Here is a 25,006-nt window from a genome sequence, read left to right on the forward strand (position 1 = left end):
GATGGCACGATATGTGTTTCTCATAGTTTAACATGTCCTTCATATGGCTTAATGTTGAGAATTAAAAAAATTACATTTTGTTTACCTTTGTGGTAGAATGTCCATAATGTCTATATTTATAAATGGCTTTTACTCTTGCTCTCTAACTCCACGTGTCCGGACCAGTCTGCTGAGTCATTTTGGAAGACGTGGCGGACAGTGACACAAAAAAAAGAAATATGCAGCTGCCGTCGCCGTTGACAACAAACAAACAACAACAACAACAACATGCTGCAGACAGAGTAAACACGCTTCTGATAAAGCCACATTCCCTTCTGTCTGCAGGAGGAAAATTCCTGACGCTTTAGATCAAAGCCAATCGGCGATCAATCAATCGCTGTTCAGTTCCTTAAACGGAAGATAACGGCAGAGAGATACGAGGACACGTGGCGACAACAAGAGGTCATGTGAAAACAGTTTGTTCTAGGTCAGGGGGGGCTCACACTTAATAAGGAAACACGGCTGCCCCGTGCAGCAACAGTTGTGAAAGCTATGGTAACAAACTGTTATAAGCCCCTCTGTGTGACGTCATTCCCAGCTTTCGGCTTTCCGAGGTAATTTTAACGCACCAACGTGGCATCCTGACTTTGCGTAAACATACACGCAACTTTCCAAAAGCCAAGCGGCGTGTTATCTGTACGCATTTTGAGCTATCCACGTGTATGTCTACGCTGTATACAGCGGACGTAAACATGCACGCCGATGTGGCGTCACTCAACGTTGCGCGTTATCGCGAGAACGTGACGTACTATCGGGAGAACGTCACATGCGTGTAATAAAAAAAATAAAAAAAGAAATAAAAAAAAAGGTTGGGTTTAGGAAAAGAACACTGGGAAAGGCTTTAGTAACACAAAACCCCGACAAAAACACGCTTAGGAAATCAATAAACAGTTGGGTTTAGGAAAGAAACATTGGGGAAGGCTTAAAAAAAAAAATAACGGGACGCGATCCTGGCGTTCCTCGGTGAGAGTCCTGTGTTTTACCCATCAGCCACCTCGACCAACCTCCCTACGCGCACTAACATCCCTTTATGCTAGTCGCTACGGCGAAAATTCGTAATGTAGATCAATGGAGGGCGAATTGCGTAGATAAACACGCTAAAAAGCGATTATGCGTCTTGATAACACGCCAAAATGGCATACGAATTGGCGTGTCAAACATACGCCACTTCGTGAGATCAGTCTGAACGCGCTATTAGAGCGATGTTACGGTGCTCTAAGCGACGTTGGGTGACGTCACTTCTTGTTGACGTTAGAAGTATTTTAAAACAAAACGAGGCTAGCCCGCCCCTCCCCCTCCCCCAACCCAAATCCTTCTTGTCGGTTATTGGCTGGAACACTGTTTGTTAGGTTTGGTGGTGCAGGTTGGCACGGTTTGTTTTTGACCGCGTTTTTTTTTTTTTACAGTGTGTTCAGGGGACAGGCAGCTCGCGGATAGCGAGGAGACGTTTGCTGTATGTGACAAAAAATGTTGTAGCCTTTCTCAAACTTTTTTCAATATTGTACCCCCTTTTGAATTGCTTTCTTAAGCCAAGTACACCCTGACCAGTGCAAAACATTTTTGGTAGAAAAAAATAAAATAAAAAAAAAATCTCTATAAAGAGGTACAATACAGCGCCAGCAGTAATAGATTCACTAAACAACAGCCTTTTTTAAACAAAAAAGATTTTAATGCTACATTTCAAATGTTAAGAATCCATCACTTTATTCATTATTGTAGTATTATTATTTTAAGAATTATGCATGACGTATTTTTAAATTATAAATTAAAAAAAATTCACGTACCCCTTGCAGTACTCCAAAGTACCCCTTGGGGTACACGTACCCCCATTTGAGAAACACTGGCTTAGAGCACCTTTAACTACAGAAAATTCATTTGCGTTCATTTTTGCCTTACGTTAAAATTAGTCCACAGAAGATTGCTGAAATACTTAATTTTATCAAACAGGAGATTTTATCAGAATACAGCTAGAAAATCTGCTCGGAAATATCGGATAGGATAGAACAACACAATGCAATCTTAGCTAAATAAAACACTTAAAATTCATTAATTTAACATAACTATATCCAAAGGCGATACACATTTTTTATGGGCAAACAATGTTGTGTCTAGATTCCATACAACATACATGCATGCATCCATGTTATTTTGGACAATTTGGTTGAAAGAAACCCATATTTCTGACATATATTTGACCTGAGGGAAACACAAGGGTTAAAAAGAAATCCTGGAATCGTCTGTGTGTGGAAACCCTGGACCTGGGCCTGGCTCCTCCCCAGTCCTCTCCTTCAGCTGCAGCCGAAAGGTTTGTTATTCGTGTGGGTTCTAATGTGTCGGTGTAAAGTTCCGCTCCGTGCAAAGGATTTCTTACAAAGTGAGCAACTAAAGGGTTTTTCTCCTGTATGAGTTTTCGCGTGATCCTTCAGATGTGACTTGTTGAGAAATCTTAAAGCACAAACTGAGCAGCTGTAAGGTTTCTCTCCTGTGTGGATTCTCTTGTGTCTATTTAAATCTCCACTCTGTGAAAAGGACTTCTGACAGACTGAACAGCTGAAAGGTTTTTCTCCTGTGTGGATTCTCATGTGACATTTTAGATTTGTCTGTAGGCCGAATCTTTTCCCACACTCAGAGCAGCTAAATGTTTTCTCACAAGCACTACATCTGGAATCCCTGACAGGAACATCATCATTTTTTGGAGAGTTTAGACTTGACTGAGGTTCTCTGGTCTCCTTCCAATCAGCACTGTCATCAGTCTCAGTCTCAGAAGAGTCTCCAGTCTCTACCTCAGTATCTGGTTCTGGATGTGGATGTGGATGGGAGTTCCTGTCTGGTTCTGCTCCTCCACAGTCCTCTCCACCAGCTTCTGTTTCCATGTGTTCACTTTGTCTTTGATGAAGCTGTGAGGACTGAGCTTCCTCTCCATCATCTTCTTCACTCTTCACGGGGACAGGAGTGATCAGGAACTTGTTATCAGCCTCCTCCAGCCCTTGAAGCTGCTCTCCCTCCTGCTGCTGCTCCTGTTCCTCTTTAATGTGTGGGGGGGGCTCTAGGTCCTCCTGGTCCAGACTGGAGCTCCTCTCCTGCTGCTCAGGGGGAACTGAGTCTTTAACCACCGACACCTGCTGGAGGTCTGCAGGAAACACACATTGAGGAAAACTGTGACTGCATGCTCGAGCCCGACCGATATATCGGCAGGCTGATATTATCGGCCTATACTAGGCATTTTCCAAACTACCGGTAACATAGTTTTTTTTAATATTCATTCATCAGAATCATTTATATTGACAAATAAATGATTCTGAATAGTTAAAAAATAAAATAAAAACGGACGAAACACCCTTCAACCATGTTGTGAGTGTTGGCGTTGCAGAGTTTGTCCACCAGAGGGCACTCTACAAAGTTCCTGTTGGCAACACTGATTTTTTTTTTTTTTGTTATTGTGTTTTTGTTCAAATGACTAAAGTTTCATATCTTAAGTTTGTATTTTTATGCATTTTATTTATCAGAGCTTTAATATATTTTGATGGTTCTGTTCTGACACAAGTTTATTTTTTTATGTTTTGTTAGGCATTTATGTTTTTTTATCATTTTTTATATATATCAGCCGATATATATCGGAATATCGGATTTTTAAAACAAAGCGGTGGAGCAAGCTAGAGAAAGAACAGAGAGAGAGAGAGAGAGTCGCTAACGTTAGATAAAACAAAGTGGTGGAGAGAGCTAGATAAAATACAGAGAGAGGGAAAGAGAGGTGCTGACGTTAGATAAAACAAAGTGGTAGAGCGAGCTAGATAAAGAACAGAGAGAGGGAGAGAGAGAGAGAGAAAGAGAGATGCTAACGTTATATAAAACAAAGTGGTGGAGAGAGCTAGATAAAGAACAGAGAGAGGGAGAAATCTAAGCCTGTCAGCTGCAAAAACAGAACTTTCAGTGGACTCAAATTGACGATACTTTGACAATGGCTCCAGTGGCGGCACCAGAGATGTTCTTTTGCTGGTGCATTGGGGTTGCTGGACGTTTCAGTGAGGGTGCTCTGAAATTTTGAGTTTCCCTTGACATAAATAGGCTAACGTTAACACACACTCGCGACGTTAGCCTATTCGCTCTGCACTGAGACCAGTGAAGGATATTAGAAGCACTCTTCCGGTGAGCGCTGAGAGTTACTGAGCAGCCTCCAACTGAGACAAACAAAGTAACTGTGACGTGAGCAACCTGTCTGAAAGTGTGAAGTCTTCTGGTAGCTGTGCCGAGAGAAATCTCAATCATTCCCAATCTTACAGATACGGTTAACGTAGGTATATGGAAGGAGATAACATGGGCACAGGCTAATTATTGCTAACTAACATGCTAGTCAACATTAGTAATTAAACCTAAACAGATAATGGAAGTCCAAACTGCCTGCGAGCTTCTCCTGTACTATACGGTAACTCCTCTACTATGCGCCAGTAAGTCTCGTGGTTATGACCCAATCGTTAGCCTATTTTTACAAAAACTTCTGCTACGGAGCCATAATGTGAGGTACAAGGTAACGGAGCCTTTTATACATGGTTGTGTTTCTTTAGAAATAAACAACAGACAAATGGAGTCTTTAAACGCTTCAGATGTAAAGTTATTCGCTGTCAAAGTGACGTCAAAATGAATGGCAGTCAATGGAATGCTAACAGGAGGGTGATCTTGTTGTAGCATCAAAATGGCGCCATAGGAGGTTCGTTCTGAAGCACAGCTTATCCCCTTGTATAGACCTTTTTCACAGCAGACATTTTGACTTGTCATAGTAGGAAAAGCACAGCTTAAATTCATAACCTCAACGATGGTTCAATTCCATCAAGTGTCCCCGTAAGCTACATCAGTGAGTCAGCACGCACAACACCAGGGCCTCGCCTAAGTGGAATGCAGCAATCAGTAATGGTTTTGAATACACCTGTGCTTTTCCTACTATGACATGTCAACATGTCTGCCGTGAGAAAGGTCTATTCAACCGATTCAGCGCCGTTCAGTTACCGTAAACATCAGAATACAGACAGCCGCTCTCCTGTTGTCCTGGCGGCGGGTCTGATGTCGGTATAAACAGAGAGTGAACCGTGAGAGAGGAAGGAGTAAAAAGGTAACAAACCTGCTCTGTGTAACCGAAGCTGAGGGTTGAAAACGGCGTCCATTCGCTCCCGTTGTCTCTCGTTCTCCTCTCTTGAACGACAGAGTTCCTCCTCGTACTCTGCTATCGTTGTTTCAAACAGCCCAAATATCTCTTCAGCAGCCGCGGTTAGTCGCTGCTTCACCATCGCTCTCAGCATCCGGACTTTAGACATTTTCACACTATCACAGAAACCTTTTCTACACACAAAAACTCTTTGCATCTAGCGCTTTGTTTACACCGTTGCCACGCTGCGTTGCTAAGCTACTAGCGTCACTTCAACAGCTCCGTAGCTCCCGGGAGATGAGTGAGAGGTAAACATTCAGAAAAAGATGAGCAGCACAAAGTCCATTCAGACAGGATTATCCGGACATATAGAAGCTCTGATGGCGCTCACAAACACACCAAAGCGACCCTACTGTTTCTACTCACGTTAGGCGCCATATTGCTCAAATATAACATCCGATTCCGCTGCAACTTGGTGGGTAACCTTCAAAATAAAAGCCAATAAACATATTTAATTATTCCAATTCAGCTTTCTATAATTTTCATAAAGCAAGTAGTAGGCTATTCAAATAATTTCACTTGTATCATTTGTGAAAACGTTTTGTTTTGAATGTTCTTATTTAATCCAGTTCATGTAGATTTTACGGTTTTCTTCATCAGCAGAAAAAAAGTCAGTCAGTTTCTATTTGTATTTACATTTTCTTGTATTTTATTATATTTTATTGTGAAGCACTATGATTGTGATTTTTATCTGTGAAAGGTGCTATACAAATAAACTTTACTTACTTGCTTACTTATCAAAGTCATTAAAATAACATCTTTATACAAAAAACGGGTGCGTTTTCCAAAGCAACACACTGCCTAAAAAAATCAAAACAATGTCGGCCTTTAGTCAGTATTCTCTTACGGGACCTGTAAAACATAAGAAGGGTACAGATGTAATATGGGACTGGAAATACAGTACAGCATAAAATAATACAAAATATTACTACAACCAGTCCAGTTGGCTTTTTAGACTTTAAGTAATTTTATGTGTGTGGTGGGGGCAGGGGGAGAATACATCAATGATGTAAGATTTAGCCTGCCTATGTACTGTTCTATTAAGTACTATCAACAAATTAACAACGTGTATTACAGCTTAAAGGATGCATTCGATTAGCATGAAAACATAATTGTCCTTTAACACACACACACACACACACACACACACACACACACACACACACACACACGTATGTGAGATCCAAAGAACCTTCGCTTCACTGTAAAGCTTCCAATGCCAAGCTAATTGTCCAGTCAAAGCAGCAGGAAACCAAATCAGAGAAAGGTTGCAAAAACACAGAAAAAAAAAAGAAACATTACGAGGGTACATTATAACTCAATTTTCGGATTGTTTAACTATGTGCATGTTTCTTGATGCAGATAGAGCGCAGGATGCATTTACCAAGGACTGATGACAAGACGATGTAGCTGTTATGGTTGTGTATGTTTCCGTTTCCTGTTTTATTTTGGTAGTCTGGTTTTCTATTGTGTCTTGTTTTGCTTCCCTTTGCGGGGCAACTGAAATGACGGTCATGTAAAGACCGAGACACATCAATCCGATAATCGGCTGTCGCACAGTCCAGGGAGGTCGGTGACTCGAGTCTGTTCGGTGTGTTCCGTGCCGTCGTCCATCCGAGGGGCCATCAGCCTTCATTTTGGCAGATTTGAAATGTATAATCGGCGGGGCGGGCACTGCCGGCAGTCTGACTCAAATGACCCATCTGATTGGTAGAGTGCTAACCCAGAAACGAGATTCATATCTTCAGGTCTTTCTCAAAAAATGCACTTGTTTACAAAATCTTTAACAGAACTTTTATTAAAAAACTTTTAACTGTGTGTGCATGCGTGTGTGTGTGTGTGTATGTGTATGTGTGTGTTGAACTAAGTGCCAAATTCTATGTTCATAGCAGGCTCCCAGGAGGGCCTCCAGGTCTCTCCACTGGAAGAAGAAGAAACACAATTACATCAATTAATCCTATACATCTGACACAAATAAGCAATTACACTTCAATAGTTTTACTAAAACAGGATATTGAACTGGGCTCAAAACTACACTGTAATCAACACCGGAATAAATAGACTCACCATCCCTCACAGGACTTCCAAAAAACGTAGACATAATCCACTCCCTATAATAACATTTAAATTTCAGGGGTAAGTTCAATGCCGTTACATTAGTGTGAGGCAAGGCAAGGAAGTCTGCCAACGTCTCTTTCATACGCACCTGTTTTTGTTTTGTTTGTCCCAATTTCCATGCCTCGAAAGCATCGGCATAGGGATGTAGGCCGCACTCTGGAGAAACAACAAAAGGACCCTTATGTCATCATCAAAAATGGTATCCCAATGGTTTTTTTTTCCATTGCCTTCTCAAGCACTCCCTTTACGTTGGTGGTGACTACCCTTTCGTTCAAAAATCAAGTTTGACGATGACATTCAACTACATGGGCTTGATTACCACCACAACCATTGAAGTAAGCGTACAGGAAGGGGTTGGACAATCTGGCCGTCTGGTGTTCCAACAACCACTTCTGTCCGGTTTGCATTCACAAGGCTTGGGATAGACAGTCCCTCCAGGATTTCACGATGTCGCCAATTCACGCAAATTCAACCAATCACTGTGAATTTGGTGTGACTTGCAACTTTTCTGCAAATTTGACCAATAAATGGAGTTTCCCCTGACTTCAATGCAACAAACATACAAAGACATCGCAACTTTTATCGAAATTTTTTACAAAAGCTCCCGCGAAATCAGGCATTTTTGGCCCCAACAATCGCAAAATCCTGGATGGACTGGCTAGTCTCTCCAGCTTCACATTTCTATAAAGCCATTTCCTTTGGGTTGCAGAACTCAGTTGTTATCACTAAAAAGCTGAAATTCCAGCTGGCTGAAGTTGCCAGTGCCGGAAACAACCACAGACACACCTGACTTTAATTTCCCTACTGGGATCTATCCATCTTTAACCACATTTACAAACACATTGTATTCTAATGTGGTTTCTGACAGACTACCGGTATTCAAGATACAAAGACTGGGCACCAACGAGAGATGGTTTAGAAACCAAAAGACACCCATATAAAGACACCATAACACAGTAATAACAATAGTACCTATGGTTCAAGTCACCTAGTAATTATGCCTGTAGTATTATGTAGGAAAAATAAACCCACCTCTGGAGGTTTGTCTCTTCTTCTTCACCTGGATTTTAAGCTGCTGGACCTGCAAGAAAATGACAGTGGGATTGCATGAGAGATAATAGGGCAGGATGCACTATTCCAAGGTCAAGGTCAAGGTAAACTTTATTATCCCACAAGGGGAAATTCATGTGGTCATTCATTTTGCACTCTTGTCACGACATATTCTCTAAACATATAGACACCACAGACAGACCAATAAACATGTATACAACAAAAAAGTAACAGTACAATGGGAATGACAAAAACAGAAGTCAACAATCACAGTACAAAGAATAAACAATACTATAATATACTACTAAAAATATACAAAAATAACTAGGAGTGGTTGTCAAAAAAGGAAAATTGGGTCTACCATCCAGTTAAAGTGCCAGTGCAGGATCAAAGTACTTGCGATGTGCATGGTCATTATACAGTCTGATCGCTGTAGGCACAAATGATTTATTGTACCTTTCCGTTTTAATTCTCTGTTGTAAAATTCTACCAGTTGACCTATTGCTTCTCACGAATTTATGATGAAGAGGGTGAGTGGGGTCATTAAGGACTTGGTCGGTCTTTTTTAGGATAAGTTCATTGTACAGCTGAGTTGCTGACACCTGATCAAGTCCTATGACCCCACCGGCCATCTTGATCATACGCTGCAGTCTCTTTTGGTCCTTAACATGCATGTTACCAAACACGCAGATAAGGCCAAAAGACAGAACACTCTGGAGAATACTTTTATAAAACATTACAAGGATGTGTCTGTCTAGTCTAAAAGTGTTTAGTTTCCTAAGGAAAAACATCCGCTGGTGCATTTTCTTAGTTTTATTCAATGCACAGTCATTAAAAATTAATTTAGAGTCAATTTCAACTCCCAAATATTTGTAGGTTGAGACTCTCTCTACAAGTTCACCATTGATCTTAGAAGGGGGGACTATAATTCTGTTTTTGCTAAAATCTATGACCATCTCTTTTTTTTTTCTTCACATTTATTTCAAGAAAATTGTCAGAGCACCACTGAGTGAAACCCTGTAGTTCCCTCTGGAATTCATTCACAGAAGAAATGTCAGATTTTAAAAAACCAACCAATGCTGTATCGTCAGCATATTTAAAATAAGTGTAAGCTGAAGAGGAGGCCTGACAATTATTAGTGTACAATGTATATAAAATAGGCGACAGAACGCACCCTTGTGGTGCCCCTGTGTTTATAGTTTTTAAAGATGATATGCGTGAATTAAATCTGACTTGCTGACTGCGATCCGTCAAGAAGTTATAGATCCAAATAATCAATTGGGGATTTACTCCCAAATGCACCAATTTTTCCACCAGCAGGTGGGGTTGGATTGTATTAAAAGCGCTGCTAAAGTCAATGAACACAATCTTCTACCTAGTGTTCACTTTTTTGTTAGTACTTCAAAAATGTTGTCGCTGAAGAACTGGACCAACATCCAGTATTGTTGGATGGCTTTGAGTATGGCACATTTGAGTAGGGTTGGGTACCGAAACGGGGTGCCAATAGGGCACCGGTTCCGACGTAAATGGTAGTAACGAGACTGAATAAGAACAAACATTTTGGTGCCTCATTTCACAACACAGACGGTGAGTTCACTTGAAACTTGCCAGCCTAGTTGTAGCTAACTTTATATAACTTTTTTGTAACTATTTTACAAAGTTATTGTAAAATACCCTTTTCCCATCTGGTGCTTGTTTTTCTCGTCTACCAGCAATTTATTGGTGAAATAAGTTATGGTTCTAAGTTATAGTTATTACATTATTAATCAATCATTTAATTTTGACCATATGGCCTTAGGCAATAAACAACTGTTTTGTGCTCCTTTTTTTAATATGTTATATTATATAAATTATAAATATATAATATATATTTCGGTTCAGGCACCGGCAACGCTTCAAAAGTATTGTTTTAGCACCGGTATCGGAAAAAACCCAAACGATACCCAACCCTGCATTTGAGTCCCATTTGCTCCAGGAAAAGGCACAGCAATTGATGTCTGCTCAATTTGAATAAATGTGACAGACAAAACAAATAAACAAAACAGTCACTAATAATAATAATAATAATAATAGACAATTCCTACCACTGGACATGAAGACTCCTCTCCTCTGTCAACCACAGCAGCCTCTCCACCCGCTGTTTTTTTGGCTTTGAACAGTTTTTTAAATTGCTGGATCTATGAGTAAGCATGACAATATGACATTTAATTGTTTATTTAGATAGGGACAGTGCATATTAATGGACATCAGTACAAGTACACAATGTAAATATGCTAGAGTTAGCACCGTAACTAATTTCCATCTATTGTCCCTAGGCAGATACATTAAAAAGAAAAACATGATAAGATAAAAACAGTAACAAGCATGTTATATAAGCATGAACATATTCCCCAATGCTACCCAAATTGGATATTGTAAAGCTGGTTCCATTGCTATTGTAGAATAGAATGCCTTTAATTGTCATTATACACCTACACACAAGACTGACGCAAATCCTTTTCCAATGTCAACAAGAAAATGGGGGGCCTAAGGTGCACAGTTCTGAGACGCTATATACATATATAAAAATAGAAAGATAAATGTGGTTTGTATACAGTGTGATACACAGTGTGAAATAATATAATTGTAAATTGTTTTATTAAAGAAAAAACAAAAACTGAATCTTTGTGTGCGCTGTAAAGTAGTTCAAAACAATGATAAATCGGCCAAATTTGGTATAGGCAGGTCAAACTCTATGAAAAATCGGAAATTGAAAAACGCACCAGAAAATGGCAACAGGTGCGTGTCTAATGACATTAACTGCATCAATCAAAAACATAGATAAAATGAACAGGGAAACCCCCGCTCATAATCAGTGATTCCTACCACTGAAACCGGAGGCTCACGGTCTCCTCCCCCAGGCGCTACAGCCTCCTCGGCGCCACTGTCAGGAGCTACAGCCCCCTCCTCTCCACTCAGAGGTGCTGCTGCTGCAGCCCCCTCCACTCCTGACACAGGCCTCCGGTTTCCTGTGTTATATACATATTAGAAGTTCACCATTTCCAAGCAATACCTTTTACAAAAAGCATGTTTAAAAAGTGCATGTTACCTTTCTTCCCCTTCCTCTTCTCTTTCCGCCTCCTGCCCTCATCCTCTGGAGTCCATGCTATCATAGGGACGCATAAAGTAAATCTTAACCATGCAAAAACATTTGTATCTCAACAATAATGTATCCATGCCAATGTATCAATCTCCACAAAAGAAGAAACCCATTAGTCTGAGAACAAATTCATTGTAATTATGAATTTGGCATGGGTAGTAAGACTCAAATGTAAGCAATTCTGCATGACGTTATATTTGTTTATGTATGTATATCCTCTGATCGATCTCAATTTACAAGTACCAGGTACGCTAAAGTTAGCCATGGCGTTCCACAAAGCTCAGTGCTCGGACCAATTCTATTCTCCTTATATATGCTTCCTCTAGGGCAATATTATTTTTCACTTTTAAAAAAAAAGCCTGGCTGAACACATTTATCACGGACGGCAGATAGCAGCTAACAGCTAGCCCCTAACAGGCCAAGCTACCCACCGGCAGGATCAAAACAGGGTAGGTAAATTTAAACAATGTCTGAGTTGAAAATGCATCTTGTTGACACGTAAGGGCCCTGTACATGTGGCACAGACATATTAATTGCATTTTGTGTCTGTTAAGAGGCACAAAGGCACTCTAAAACTTGCCCCGACAACTGCCGTTTTAGCTCAGGGGACGCTTGTACACGTAGCCGCAGCTACTCCGTGTTGCCTGCACTGATTTGGGTCGGGGGGTTTTCTGTCGGAAGTACTCGTGTAGCTATAGCGATCAAGATCAACGTAAAAATTGGCCGGAATTCTCCTTTAAGACTCTCCAGCTGATCCAGAATGCTGCAGCAAGTGTTCTGACAAGAACTAAGAAAAGTGATCATATTTCTCCTCTATTAGCTTCTCTGCATTGGCTTCCTGTAAAATCCAGGATTGAATTTAAAATCCTTCTCCTGGCCTACAAAGCTCTAAATGGTCAAGCACCATCCTATCTAGAACAGCTCTTAGTACCTTATTGTCCCACTAGAGCACTACGCTCCCAGAATTCAGAGCTACTTGTGGTTCCTAGAGTCTCTAAAAGTAGGATGGGAGCCAGAGCCTTCAGCTACCAGGCTCCTCTCCTGTGGAACCAGCTCGCAGTCTGGGTTAGGGGGGCAGACACGGTCACCACATTTAAGAATAAACATCCCCAACTGGCACCATCAGACACCGCCAACCAAGAGCCTGGGTCTGGCCGAGGTTTCGTTTCGAGTTTTTTGCTCTTGCTCTTGGGGGAATTACTAGAATTGTTAGAAATTATAGAGCGTGATCTAGACCTACTCTATCTGTAAAGTGTCTTGAGATGACTCTTGTTATGATATGATACTATAATTAAAACTGAATTGAATATCCATGCTTTGATCAAAATGAGCTTGCATTATAGCAGCACCAAAGATCAAGTGCTAGAAAACTACTTATTTGACCTCAGTGTCCATGTAGTATGTGGTAATTCAGTCAGACATAGTGTGAAGTCAAATAAATGTTGGCAAGCAAACCATACCTTGTAAAAGAACACTGTACAGCATATTCATTTTTTTCAGCATCACTTCTGTCTCATTTGACATGCTATAAGGGCAGATGACCTTCGTGTCGTATCTTGACCTTTTTTCATCGTACACCCCATAAAATAGAAGGGGTCTGAGCCCAAGGGCCTTCATTTTCTCCATCTGAAAGAGGTGAAGAACCATTCATTGTCATGTCATTGATGAAATATCTATGCGAGTAGTCGGAAAATACTTATCATTAAAGTGCCCATATTATGATCATTTTCAGGTTTCAGGTTCATAATTGTATTAAGAGGTTGTATCAGAATAGGTTTACATGGTTTGATTTTCAAAAAACACCATATTTTTGTTGTACTGCACATTGCTGCAGCTCCTCTTTTCACCCTTTGTGTTGAGCTCTCTGTTTTAGCTACAGAGTGAGGCATCGCACTTCTGTTCCATCTTTGTTGGGTGTCACACATGCACAGTAGCTAGGTAAGGACTACTAGCCAGTCAGAAGCAGAGGATGAGGGCGTGCCCTGAGAGTACCTAGGTAAGGACTACTAGCCAGTCAGAAGCAGAGGATGAGGGCGTGCCCTGACAGTACCTAGGTAAGGACTACTAGCCAGTCAGAAGCAGAGGATGAGGGCGTGCCCTGAGAGTACCTAGGTAAGGACTACTAGCCAGTCAGAAGCAGAGGATGAGGGCGTGCCCTGACAGTACCTAGGTAAGGACTACTAGCCAGTCAGAAGCAGAGGATGAGGGCGTGCCCTGACAGTACCTAGGTAAGGACTACTAGCCAGTCAGAAGCAGAGTATGAGGGCGTGCCCTGACAGTACCTAGGTAAGGACTACTAGCCAGTCAGAAGCAGAGGATGAGGGCGTGCCCTGACAGTACCTAGGTAAGGACTACTAGCCAGTCAGAAGCAGAGGATGAGGGCGTGCCCTGACAGTACCTAGGTAAGGACTACTAGCCAGTCAGAAGCAGAGTATTAGGGCATGCAACGCTAGCATCTAGGCGAGCATTAACATTAGCGAGCATCTGCCAACTGTAGCAGGGACATTGCCATCAAAAATCAATTCAACCCATGCATTCAACTCCGGCACTTCTGTCGTCTGCGGCTGTGACACGATGGAGTATTTTGTGCTCGTCTTTACAACCAACAACAGAACACTTTCCGTGGTGGTTCGACATGGTGTCTTCTAAATCGGTGCTTGTACCTGGTGGGTGGAGACAGACACTGTACGTATGCTCTGATAGGTTGGGGTGGTGGGTGGGAATATTGAAATGTTTCGGCCGATGAGTAGTGCCGATGACGTAGATGGCCGTGCAGATTTTGACCAGCTCACCCGGAGACTGAAGGCAGGACACATTCAGAACTCACTCAAAACAGCATGGATGGATTTTTTTCCCCCAACTTTGTATGCGTGTGAAAGCACCCGAGACACAAAATAACACCCCAAACACCAGAAAAAGTGATTTTTTTTTTTCATAATTTGGGCACTTTAAGAAATATGGCATAAGTGACACTGGGGTGGGTAAGGGATATACCTGGGTCAAAGCCATAAAAATACCGTTTACCAACCTCAATCATGGCATATTGGTTTTACAGTTTGACAGAAAAAGTTAGACAATTAGAATACGTAAATAAATTAGAACTAGACCTTGGAATAGACCAACAACCCTACTTGTAAATCATGAGGGTATGCCTGTAGTCCAATCACACAGTACTTACTAATATACCAAACTGTTAACAAGCAATATAGCACACTGGATGTCACTGGCACTCAAGCCTATTGTTGGTCATGGAACAGGACCACAGAATCAGCAACAGGCACTGGGACACTTGGTCTGGGACGGACCAAAGCCAGGAAAGATCAGAGATCCTGACTTTTGTCTTGTTTATTCCGTGCAAAGGAGGTTTCCAAAGTGGGAGAGGGAGGGGGGGATATGTCTTTCTATTATCTATATACACCTTTGGCATTAACCTTGGACAAAGAGGAAGATGCTGTGTGTTGAAATTGACGTTAGACTTTTGCACTTAATAAAAAAAGACAAAAATGATTCAATGTATTTTGGCAATTAAACATGGCTACAAAAACCTGCTTATCAGAATGGGGAACAAAGTTGGTTTAAGTGATGTTGAATATATCATGGTGCCATACATGCTGGTCCAAGTATTTCTTAAATTCCCTGATCTATTGGGATTTTCATTCACGACCATCTCTTGGGCTTACAGAGAATGGTTTGAAACCATAACAATATCCTGCGAGGAACAGTTCTCAGGGAAAAATAATAGCCTGCTGATGCTGCGGGTCACGGGTGAATGGCCAGTCTAGGTTGAGCTGACAGCAAGCCAAGAGTAACTCAAATAACCACTTGTTATAGTCTATTTTCGTTAAAAAGCACCTCTGAATGTACAACACATCTAACATTGAAGCAGATGGGCCACTACAACAGAAGGTCGTACTAGACGTCACTCCTGCAAGCTTATAAAAAAGGACACGGAGGTTAAAATTTGCATACGCTCAGCAAAATTGGTCATTAAAAGATTGGCCAAATGTCTTGTCTGTTGACTCTCGATTTCTCTAGTGACATTCTGATTTTAGAGTCAGAGTTTTGTGTAAAAGCCATAAAAGTGTGGATCAATCATGTCTAAAATGAATGATTCAGGCTACTCAGTGGCGTAATGGTTATTTTCTTGGTACATTTGTACCGTTTACCCATATGCTCATGGCTACATCCCATCAGAAAACACGCCGTGTCATAGATCAACGTTGACATGTGGTAGAATGGGAAATGCACACCCTGGATATGCAACTGGCAAATGTGCAGGAACTGTGCGATGCGGTCATCAATTTGGACCAAAATTGCTAAGAAATGTTTCCGACATCTTGTGGAATCCACGTCACAAAGAATTAAGGTGGTTTGTGAGGCAACAGGGGTCCCAACTTGTTCTAAATGTTTAGCCAGGGAGTGTACGGTTCTATTTACTCATCGCAAGCAGATCTTTCATATTGATTTAAAGTTTTCAAGTTTTATATACTGCCGCGTTTACTTCCCCTCTCAACATACTATTTATGCACTGATACTGACCGACACTAGACTCGCACACTGGCCACGGTTACATGTCTCCTCGTGACAGCCTAACTACCACGTAGCAACATTCACTTCTAACATTTAACTTCACATAACTACCAAGATAACATGACGTGTATTTGTATGTGATGTACTTCCCCATCAAAAATGTGTGAATTGCCATGAACACAATCATCTAAGATGCACCAGAAACAAGGCTTGGTTAAGAACTCAGACTTGCCGAGAACCAAGACACCGCTTGATTACATCAGACCTCGAGCGGAGTGCCCGGTTGCGCGGTCTATGCATACAGTCTATGGGTCTAGCTCATTTCCTGATTGATTCTACCACCACCACTCCAGTGGAGGCGCTAATGAGCTAGATTACCACACACCCACACAGTAGCAGAAGAATACCAGCTACACACAACGACACGAATGCATGGATGTATTAAGAGAACAGGAGCGAGTCGGTTCTTTGACGTATGGCACTCGATTCTCCCGGTTCAGTGACACGAGTCGGGTTAATTAACCGGCTCGTCGGTCAGTTCGTCAACACTAAGGGATATGTGTCATGCATGTATCCTCAAGAAAAACGGTTACTTACTGTGACCTCAATGTCGTCTAAAAAATGGCTTACATTCCTGTTGCGCCTCATCCCCTTGGCCCACTCGGCACTCCTCTGCTTAAAGGAGTTGAGGCGCTTCTGTGCCCTTCTTTTGGCCGGCGTGTTTCTCTTTGCCATTTTCTGAAAAATAACAGATTAATAAAACTGATTAAATTTATTTTTAATTTTTTCTGCAGATATTGAGTATGCGGACATCATAGACATATTGAACATCTCTTTGAGTGCCTTTATAGGTCTCTACTAGGGCCGGGTCATATAAAATGCATTTGATTTTATGATAGTTCAACATTAACTATGGTCTCTCAAACACAAGTAGCAGCACTTGAGTTGCCAGGTTGTTCAGGTACACCGCACAGTGGGAGGAGCTGTGTGTGTGTGTGTGTGTGTGTGTGTGTATGTGAGCGAGACACAAGTGACAGAGACGGATGAGAGCATGGGAAAGAAAATGCAGAAGAACGCATTTTAAATAGTTAATTATAATTTAATAACGAAACGCAATGTGCGGCGGCCAGTGTGTTGATAGTGTGTTGTGTTGATGTGTGGGAAACACTGAAATCCCGTACCTCACCTCACCACAACTGCTTAGTTCTAGCTTCGAGTTGGCAGCGAGCGGATTTGAGGAAGGAATCACATCCGCGGATTTCTTCCTTTCGTTAGATTTCATTTTGCTTCGTTCATTCCCGACACCTGAAAGAGGGGTCTAGGTAGCGTTGGCATACACGTGGATGTGATGGGCCGTTTCGCTCGAACATTCAACGGCGTAGACATTAGGGCTGGGACGATTCGTCGACGTCATCGATTACATAAATGCGTCGGCACAAATAATTTGCATCGACGCGTCACTAAATAAAATAAATAAAACTTGCGTGCAAATTAATTTAATGTAATGCGGAACTAATGTAATGCGGCACTACGTTTAGATATGCGTGTTCTAGGGACACCTAATCTGTAGCCCCGACTTAGCTCTGAAGCTAGTCGACCTCTGGCTACATGCAGTTTTTTGAGTGAGTCAGTGATAGCAGCATGAAAGTAGATACCAGTATCGGTATCGGCTCCGATACCGCCTAAAACGCTGGTATCGGTATCGGGAAGTACTGGAGTTTATGCACCGATACGATACCACGTAATAAAGCCCTAAAGAAAATCTACGTTAAAGTAGTTTATTTATGTTCTTTTTCCGTTATAACTGACTGTCAAACTGGAGAATAAAAGAAAGTTGTACGACATTCATTGTTTGTGTTTGTTCATGTTTCACAAAGAGTTTAACCTGAGCCAGACAGACAACAAAGATAGAAATCACATCACATCTATACAGAGATAGTAGTATACAGCTGTTATACATCATATCACATCCATACAGCGATAGTAGTATACAGCTGTTATACATCATATCACATACATACAGAGATAGTAGTATACAGCTGTTATACATCATATCACATCCATACAGCGATAGTAGTATACAGCTGTTATACATCATATCACATACATACAGCGATAGTAGTATACAGCTGTTATACATCATATCACATACATACAGAGATAGTAGTATACAGCTGTTATACATCATATCACATACATACAGCGATAGTAGTATACAGCTGTTATACATCATATCACATACATACAGCGATAGTAGTATACAGCTGTTATACATCATATCACATCCATACAGAGATAGTAGTATACAGCTGTTATACATCATATCACATCCATACAGAGATAGTAGTATACAGCTGTTATACATCATATCACATCCATACAGAGATAGTAGTATACAGTTGTTAAAACATAATAAAATATATGACCCACTGGTATCGGATCGGTACTCGGTATCGGCCGATACGCAAGTTCAGGTAACGGAATCGGTATCGGGAAGCAAAAAATGGTATCGGACCATCTCTACATGAAAGGACGAGTATGGTCTTGTGGTCATTTACAGTAGTAGGCTACAGGCGGGAGAGTGGTGGATAAGACCAGGACTGTGTGTCGGCGTTGTTCAGCAGTTGTCGGGTATGCGAGTGGAAATACATCTAACACGCTAACGCATATCCGCCAACATCACCCAGATGTGCTAATCACTGGAACGGCACAAAAAAAAAAAACTGTCCAACTTCTCCTCCCTACAGTGCTTAACCAGCCTTTAGATACAAATAATTTAAGGTAAATAAAAAGGGAAAAGAGCTTGGATGTTAAACAAGAGCTTATTCATTATTTTACCTACTGTTAAAAAAACAAATACAGGCTACTCTTTTTACACTTGCTCTGTTTACTTAGTTTTTATTTCTGTATTCCCCCTGAAAGGGACTTTATTTTGTGGTTGGATTGATCGCCTACATCTGGCTTCAGGTTGCACTACAAATTCATTTTACTTGAACAGTGCGGTGTTAAAAAATTTTAATAAATCTATTTGAACCTTATTGAAAATTTGTTTTGTGTAAATTGTTAATAATGGAGCAATGGGAAAATAATCACTAATTGAAAAATTAATCGTTAGATTAATCGAAAAATTAATTAATTGTTGTTGTTAATTGTAGTCGACTAATTGCAAAAATAATCAAATAATATAACGAAAATAATCGTTTGGGACAGCCCTAGTAGACATACACGGGGATGGCGCAAAATGCGTACAGATAAAACGCCAATTGGCTTTACAAAGTGGCGTTTATGTTTACGCAAAGTCATGATGTCACGTTGCTCTACCTCAGTATCTGGTTCTGGATGTGGATGTGGATGGGAGTTCCTGTCTGGTTCTGCTCCTCCACAGTCCTCTCCACCAGCTTCTGTTTCCATGTGTTCACTTTGTCTTTGATGAAGCTGTGAGGACTGAGCTTCCTCTCCATCATCTTCTTCACTCTTCACGGGGACAGGAGTGATCAGGAACTTGATATCAGCCTCCTCCAGCCCATGAAGCTGCTCTCCCTCCTGACTGCTGCACAGTTGCTCCTGATCCTCTTTAATGTGTGGGGGGGGCTCTGGCTCCTCCTGGTCCAGACTGGAGCTCCTCTCCTGCTGCTCAGGGGGAACGGAGTCTTTAACCACCGACACCTGCTGGAGGTCTGCAGGAAGCACAGAAACACACATTGAGGAAAACGGTGACTTCCTGCTAACTTGGGCTATGTTCACAGTGTTTTGACAGGAAAAAGTTGACCGGGGTGCTTTTGTGGTAAAAAAAGGCCGGCAGAGTTTTTCATCCAAAAAGCAGCCTTTGTTGCTATGACAAAAGGTAACGTTACAGGTTCCGAGAGCGCTATTTGGAGCGGTGCTAACGTTAGATAAAACACAGCGTGGAGGGAGCTAGAGAAAGAACACAGAGAGAGAGAGAGAGAGAGAGAGAGAGGTGCTAACGTTAGACAAAAGAAAGAGGTGGAGCTAGTGTTGTGTTTTGTGTAGCGAAAGCTGTTATGCTGCGTAGAGAGGAAATCCGCTCAACACTGTACTTGATCATAAAGGTTTTATTACATCAAGTTTCAAGCATCAATGACGAGTCCTGCAGAACACGGAGAGTACAAAGCCAATATGCACACAGCAAGAACATGGTTTATAAGGGGTACGTTTAGGTAACATGTTAGATAGAGTAAACAGTTTGTGAGTTGGCAAGTAAAGGTCGGAGTCTCCGGGGGGGGCGGGGGGAGCCCTCCAACACTACTCATAAAATCATTGATCTCACTCAGCCACCTAATCACAGAATCAAATATGACATCACTCTGCTGAGAGGAAAACCATTGTACTTACATTACGAGGTGAAATGCCTAACCCCAACCAATCGAGCTGCTTCGTAGGGCGGGTCTTGGCGAGGCCATAGTGGGATTCGTAATTTTGCGATCGGGCAGGTCGTAAAACAGTATTATCGTCTGCGCATGCGTGAACATCTTGCGCATGCGCAGAACGGATTGTGCAGGTGGAACGGATCGGGTACTGACAGCTGGCCTTGGCTGTGTCGCACGATGACGCTCATTGGCTCGTCTCCTGTCACGTGACATGGGCCAGCTCAATACGCCGCCAGGTACAGGGGCGTCCCGGCACATAGTAATTTAAGTAAGTAATCTAAAACAGCTGAAAGTTATGCATAGACGAGCCAATGAGCGTCATCGTGCGACACAGCCGACAGCGACACAGCCAAGGCCAGCTGTCAGTACCCGATCCGTTCCACCTACACAATCCGTTCTGCGCATGCGCAAGATGTTCACGCATGCGCAGACGATAATACTGTTTTACGACCTGCCCGATCGCAAAATTACGAATCCCACTATGGCCACGCCAAGACCCGCCCTACGAAGCAGCTTGATTGGTTGGGGTTAGGCATTTCACCTTGAGTGGTTAAGGTTAGGGTTAGGGGATTGGTCAGGGGATAGGACCTGTACATGTAAGCATGGACGCCTTGCCAATAGGGCTGTCCTCGACTAAAGACATTCTTAGTCGACTAACACTTATAGGATTTTGCCGACTAATCGATTAGTTGATTTAATCGACAGAGCTGTGCGCTTTGAGATGTGGTTAAGACTAAAAAAGCACAATATAAATGTAGTTAATTAACCATCTGTAAAACTGAGTTTCTCCACAATTAATCCCAAAACGACCGATTAGTCGACTAATCGACTAAGAGGGGGCAGCCCTACTGGCCAATAGCTATTGAAGGGCGGGTCTTGGCGTGGCCATAGTGGGATTCGTAATATCGCTGCCCGATCTGTTCCACGCTAGCCTCCACCCAAGCTAACGTTAGTTTAGCTAACAGCTAATTCGGCTAACCGCTAGCCGACAAATAACGCATGCGCAGAACGGATCGTGCAGGTAGAACGGACAGCTAGATTCAGTCTAAAATAACGTTAAGTCAAACATAACGGGAAAAGCAGCTACAGCAAAATTAAGACTTTACAGTAACAATAAAGACAAGTATTGAGTGATTGTATTTTAAATGAGCACAAGTAAAGTAGAACTGATGTAACAGCTGTTATATATGTTAACGTTTGTTTTGAAGTTTTATTTTGAGGGTCTTTTAAAAGTTTACATGCTGTCTCAGCTAGTGGTTAGCCGAATTAGCTGTTAGCTAAACTAACGTTAGCTTAACTGTGGAGGCTGACGGACGGCAGACTGCTACAATCAGCTAGATGTTAGCAAAATTAACTGTTAGCTAAAGTAACGTTAGCTTCCCAGGGGAGGCTAACGGCAGACCGCTATAATCACCTAGCGGTCCGCCCGAATTAGCTATTAGCTAAACTAACGTGAATTAGCTATTGGCTAAACTAACGTTAGCTTCCCGGTGGAGGCTAGTGTGGAACAGATCGGGTAGTGTCGTAAATCATCGTACCATTGCGCATGCGCAGAACGGATTGTGCAGTTGGAACGGATCGGGTACTGACACCAGCCCAGCACGAATGCGGTAGCCGGAGGAAAACTCTTTCTTATGCAGGTTTATAGGATAAGGAAATCCTAGTTTATTATGATCTTTATGACCTCTCGTTTTTGTTTCAGTGAAGTGTTACATATTTACTTCTACAAATTGCCAATAAGAAATTAATGGTATTGGTATCGATGAAAATGCAAGAAAAAGTATTGGTATCGAATCCTAAAAGTGTGGTATCGCCTATCCCTATAACAGAGTCTGATAACTTTAGACAACATAGGGAACGTAACGGAGCGGGATGGGATTCGGGAGTCTCTCTCGGGGATTTTGCAGGACAGGATTTTTTCACGTGATCGGGATATGACAGGAGTATTTTGTGTGCTTGGGATGGGAGCGACTGATTCCAGTGTCAACCTACACCAGGGGTTTTCAAAGCCAGACACTGTTTGCAATGCTGTTGAAAGTAAACTTGTGAGTCGTGACTCACTCAGATCTTTCAACCGACTCTTTAAATTAACTTAGGAGTCGCGAGTCTCTAGCAGGGCTGTAGTCAAACAGGACTCGTTTGGCCAAACAGAAACATTAAACCGATTCAGCGCCGTTCAGTTACCGTAAAGATCAGAATACAGCCGCTCTCCTGTTGTCCTGGCGGCGGGTCTGATGTCGGTATAAACAGAGAGTGAACCGTGAGAGAGGAAGGAGTAAAAAGGTAACAAACCTGCTCTGTGTAACCGAAGCTGAGGGTTGAAAACGGCGTCCATTCGCTCCCGTTGTCTCTCGTTCTCCTCTCTTGAACGACAGAGTTCCGCCTCGTACTCTGCTATCGTTGTTTCAAACAGCCCAAATATCTCTTCAGCAGCCGCGGTTAGTTGCTGCTTCACCATCGCTCTCAGCATCCGGACTTTAGACATTTTCACACTATCACAGAAACCCTTTCTACACACAAAACTCCGTGAAAAAACACCGTTTGCTCGCCTTCATAAAGCGCTGTGTTGTTAGCTTGCTAAGATCACGTCAACAGCTACCGGGAGATTCGGAAAAAGATGAGCAGCACAAAGTCCGTTCAGACAGGATTATCCGGACATATGGAGGCTCTGATGGAGCAGCAGTGCTATTGGAGCTCACAAACATTCAACACGACAAAGCCACGCTGCTGTTTCTACTCACGTTAGGAGCCATATTGCTCAAATACTAACATCCGGTTCTGTTGCGACTTGGTGGATAACCTTCAAAATAAAAGCCCATAAAGATATTTAATTATTCCAATTCAGCTTTCTATATTTTCCATTAATAGTAGTAGGTAGGGCTGGGCGATATATCGATATAAAAAATATATCGATATATTTTTAAATGAGATATGGAATTAGATCCATATCGCATATATCAATATAGTTCAAATGTGATCCTTGCTCCCATAGATATATACACAGATGTCGCCTTGAGGTTCTAAACATACGTCAAAACCGCCGCCATCTTGGAACAGGGGTCCGAAGCATTCAGATCAACGCTAAAGATGCCGGACTTTTGTACTGCTTAATTATGTTCGATAGAGGAAATGAAAAGAACAAACAGCAATGAATAACATTTAACAGGTGACAATGTGTTTTATGATTATGTATGCCGCCTTCGACCAGCAACCTGAGCTCCGGCGGCAGCGGGAGGCGGAGAGCTCCGTGGCCGGCCGCAGCGTCTCTTCCCCCGGGAAAAACACAGCTTTGCCTCGCTGCTGCGCCCGGTCCCCGCTGATCCAAATCGGACCAGCCAAAGACAGAGTGGTGATCGGTAGGATCTTACACGTAGTCCAGGACGACCTGTATGTCGATATCGGCGGAAAGTTCCACTAAGTTTGCCGGCGGCAGGCGGACGGAGAGAAGCTACAGCGGGGCAGCAGAGACCGTCTGCAGCTGCAGGATCTGGAGCTCAGTGCCCGTTAAAATTACATGTAACGCATAAATACATACAGAAATAAATAGTGGAGGAATGAGCCTGGACATTTCAGTCTGTTTTAAACTTCACCTTGAAGCAGAAACTCTTAGTTCAGAAGGGTGAAGTTTCCGTTTGGACTCAGATCTGTGAACCGATCATAATAAATATTCTTTGTATTAACACATTAATTAGTTTCTTTGTTTTGTAGTCGATAGTTCATCTTTTAGTTTACTTAAGTGGAAGCAGTATCAAGTGGAAGAATGGGACTATAAACCTAGGCTTACAGGCATGAGGCATTACATTTTGAACAAAGTAGATTATATTAATATCAAAAGCTTAATTGACCTTTGGAACGAATCACAAATATGGAGCTTTGATTTCAAAAAAGGTACTCCTTTTATACAGTATTTAGGTTTACATTTTATTATTTGAACAGCTGAGCATTTAATCATGAACCAGGTGAAGAAACCGGTTTATTATTTATTTGATTTTGCAACTGTTTCTATGAAACTACTTGTGAAATGTCATATTTGATTTTGGCTTTGACTGAACATTTGCTCTCACTTTGCGGAAAACAATATCGGGATATATATCGTATATCGATATTCAGCCAAAATATATCGGGATATGACTTTTGGTCCATATCGCCCAGCCCTAGTAGTAGGCCATTCAAATAGTATCACTTTTATCATGTGTGAAGACATTTTGTTTTAAGGACTTTGATTTATTAAAAAATGCCTTTGTCCGTTTTAGTGACATTGCACATCTTTGAGTTCTTGAATGTTCTTATCTAATCAAGTTCATGTAGAATTTACGGTTTTCTTCTTCATCAGCAGAACAAAAGTCAGTTATATTTAAACAATTCAGTGGCCAGGGTGGATCAGTGGGTCGAGCAGGCGCACATATACCGAGAGGCTTGTGCCTCGACACAGAGATCCATGGTTTGAGTCCGACCTGTGATGATTTACTGCACGTCTTGCCCCTCTCTCTCTCACCTAGCTGTCCTAAAAAAAAAAAAAAAAACTTAAAAAAAAGAAGTTAATTT

General features: G+C 41.9%; 2 protein-coding genes across 5 annotated transcripts in view; both read right to left on the reverse strand.

The window, feature by feature from the left end:
- Window positions 1-1,868: 1,868 nt before the first annotated feature.
- LOC114568721 (zinc finger protein 436-like) lies at window positions 1,869-23,266 on the reverse strand. Of its 3 annotated transcripts, XM_028598373.1 has the most exons (4): window positions 6,621-6,826; window positions 5,963-6,088; window positions 5,153-5,660; window positions 1,869-3,169 (listed from the first exon to the last, which is right to left on the reverse strand). In XM_028598373.1, the coding sequence occupies exons 3-4, from the start codon at window positions 5,391-5,393 to the stop codon at window positions 2,328-2,330; spliced, it is 1,083 nt and encodes a 360-aa protein (XP_028454174.1). In that variant the 5' UTR covers window positions 5,394-5,660; window positions 5,963-6,088; window positions 6,621-6,826; the 3' UTR covers window positions 1,869-2,327. The 3 variants fall into 3 exon arrangements, with proteins under 3 accessions (XP_028454174.1, XP_028454176.1, XP_028454175.1); XM_028598375.1 differs by lacking the exons at window positions 5,963-6,088; window positions 6,621-6,826 and adding an exon at window positions 22,985-23,266 and having other exon boundaries at window positions 5,153-5,383; XM_028598374.1 differs by lacking the exons at window positions 5,963-6,088; window positions 6,621-6,826 and adding an exon at window positions 22,967-23,266 and having other exon boundaries at window positions 5,153-5,365.
- LOC114568719 (uncharacterized) overlaps window positions 7,030-25,006 on the reverse strand; it is a 32,740-nt gene continuing 14,763 nt past the window's right edge. Inside the window, exons 2-12 of one of the 2 annotated variants that reach the window (XM_028598370.1) lie at window positions 22,754-22,820; window positions 19,395-19,750; window positions 16,671-16,811; window positions 13,004-13,169; window positions 11,493-11,549; window positions 11,270-11,412; window positions 10,489-10,581; window positions 8,387-8,435; window positions 7,443-7,510; window positions 7,304-7,347; window positions 7,030-7,157 (exon numbers count right to left, since the gene is read on the reverse strand). In XM_028598370.1, the coding sequence (XP_028454171.1) occupies window positions 7,100-7,157; window positions 7,304-7,347; window positions 7,443-7,510; window positions 8,387-8,435; window positions 10,489-10,581; window positions 11,270-11,412; window positions 11,493-11,549; window positions 13,004-13,169; window positions 16,671-16,811; window positions 19,395-19,750; window positions 22,754-22,820 (1,242 nt within the window). In that variant the 3' untranslated portion in view covers window positions 7,030-7,099. Of the gene's footprint in view, window positions 7,158-7,303; window positions 7,348-7,442; window positions 7,511-8,386; window positions 8,436-10,488; window positions 10,582-11,269; window positions 11,413-11,492; window positions 11,550-13,003; window positions 13,170-16,670; window positions 16,812-19,394; window positions 19,751-22,753; window positions 22,970-25,006 lie in introns of those variants that run through there. The other variant, XM_028598371.1, reaches the window with a different exon arrangement.

This window comes from Perca flavescens, chromosome 14 (genome assembly GCF_004354835.1).
Source record: "Perca flavescens isolate YP-PL-M2 chromosome 14, PFLA_1.0, whole genome shotgun sequence".
NCBI classification, from domain to species: Eukaryota; Metazoa; Chordata; class Actinopteri; order Perciformes; family Percidae; genus Perca; species Perca flavescens.

What these genes read in the sequence shown, in the direction of transcription:
- LOC114568721 (XM_028598373.1), bottom strand. Translation starts at nt 5,393, where the DNA reads ATGCAAAGAGTTTTTGTGTGTAGAAAAGGTTTCTGTGATAGTGTGAAA. An exon ending in GCTTCGGTTACACAGAGCAG is followed by an intron (nt 3,170 to 5,152) that starts GTTTGTTACCTT and finishes TGTTTCCTGCAG; the next exon opens with ACCTCCAGCAGGTGTCGGTG.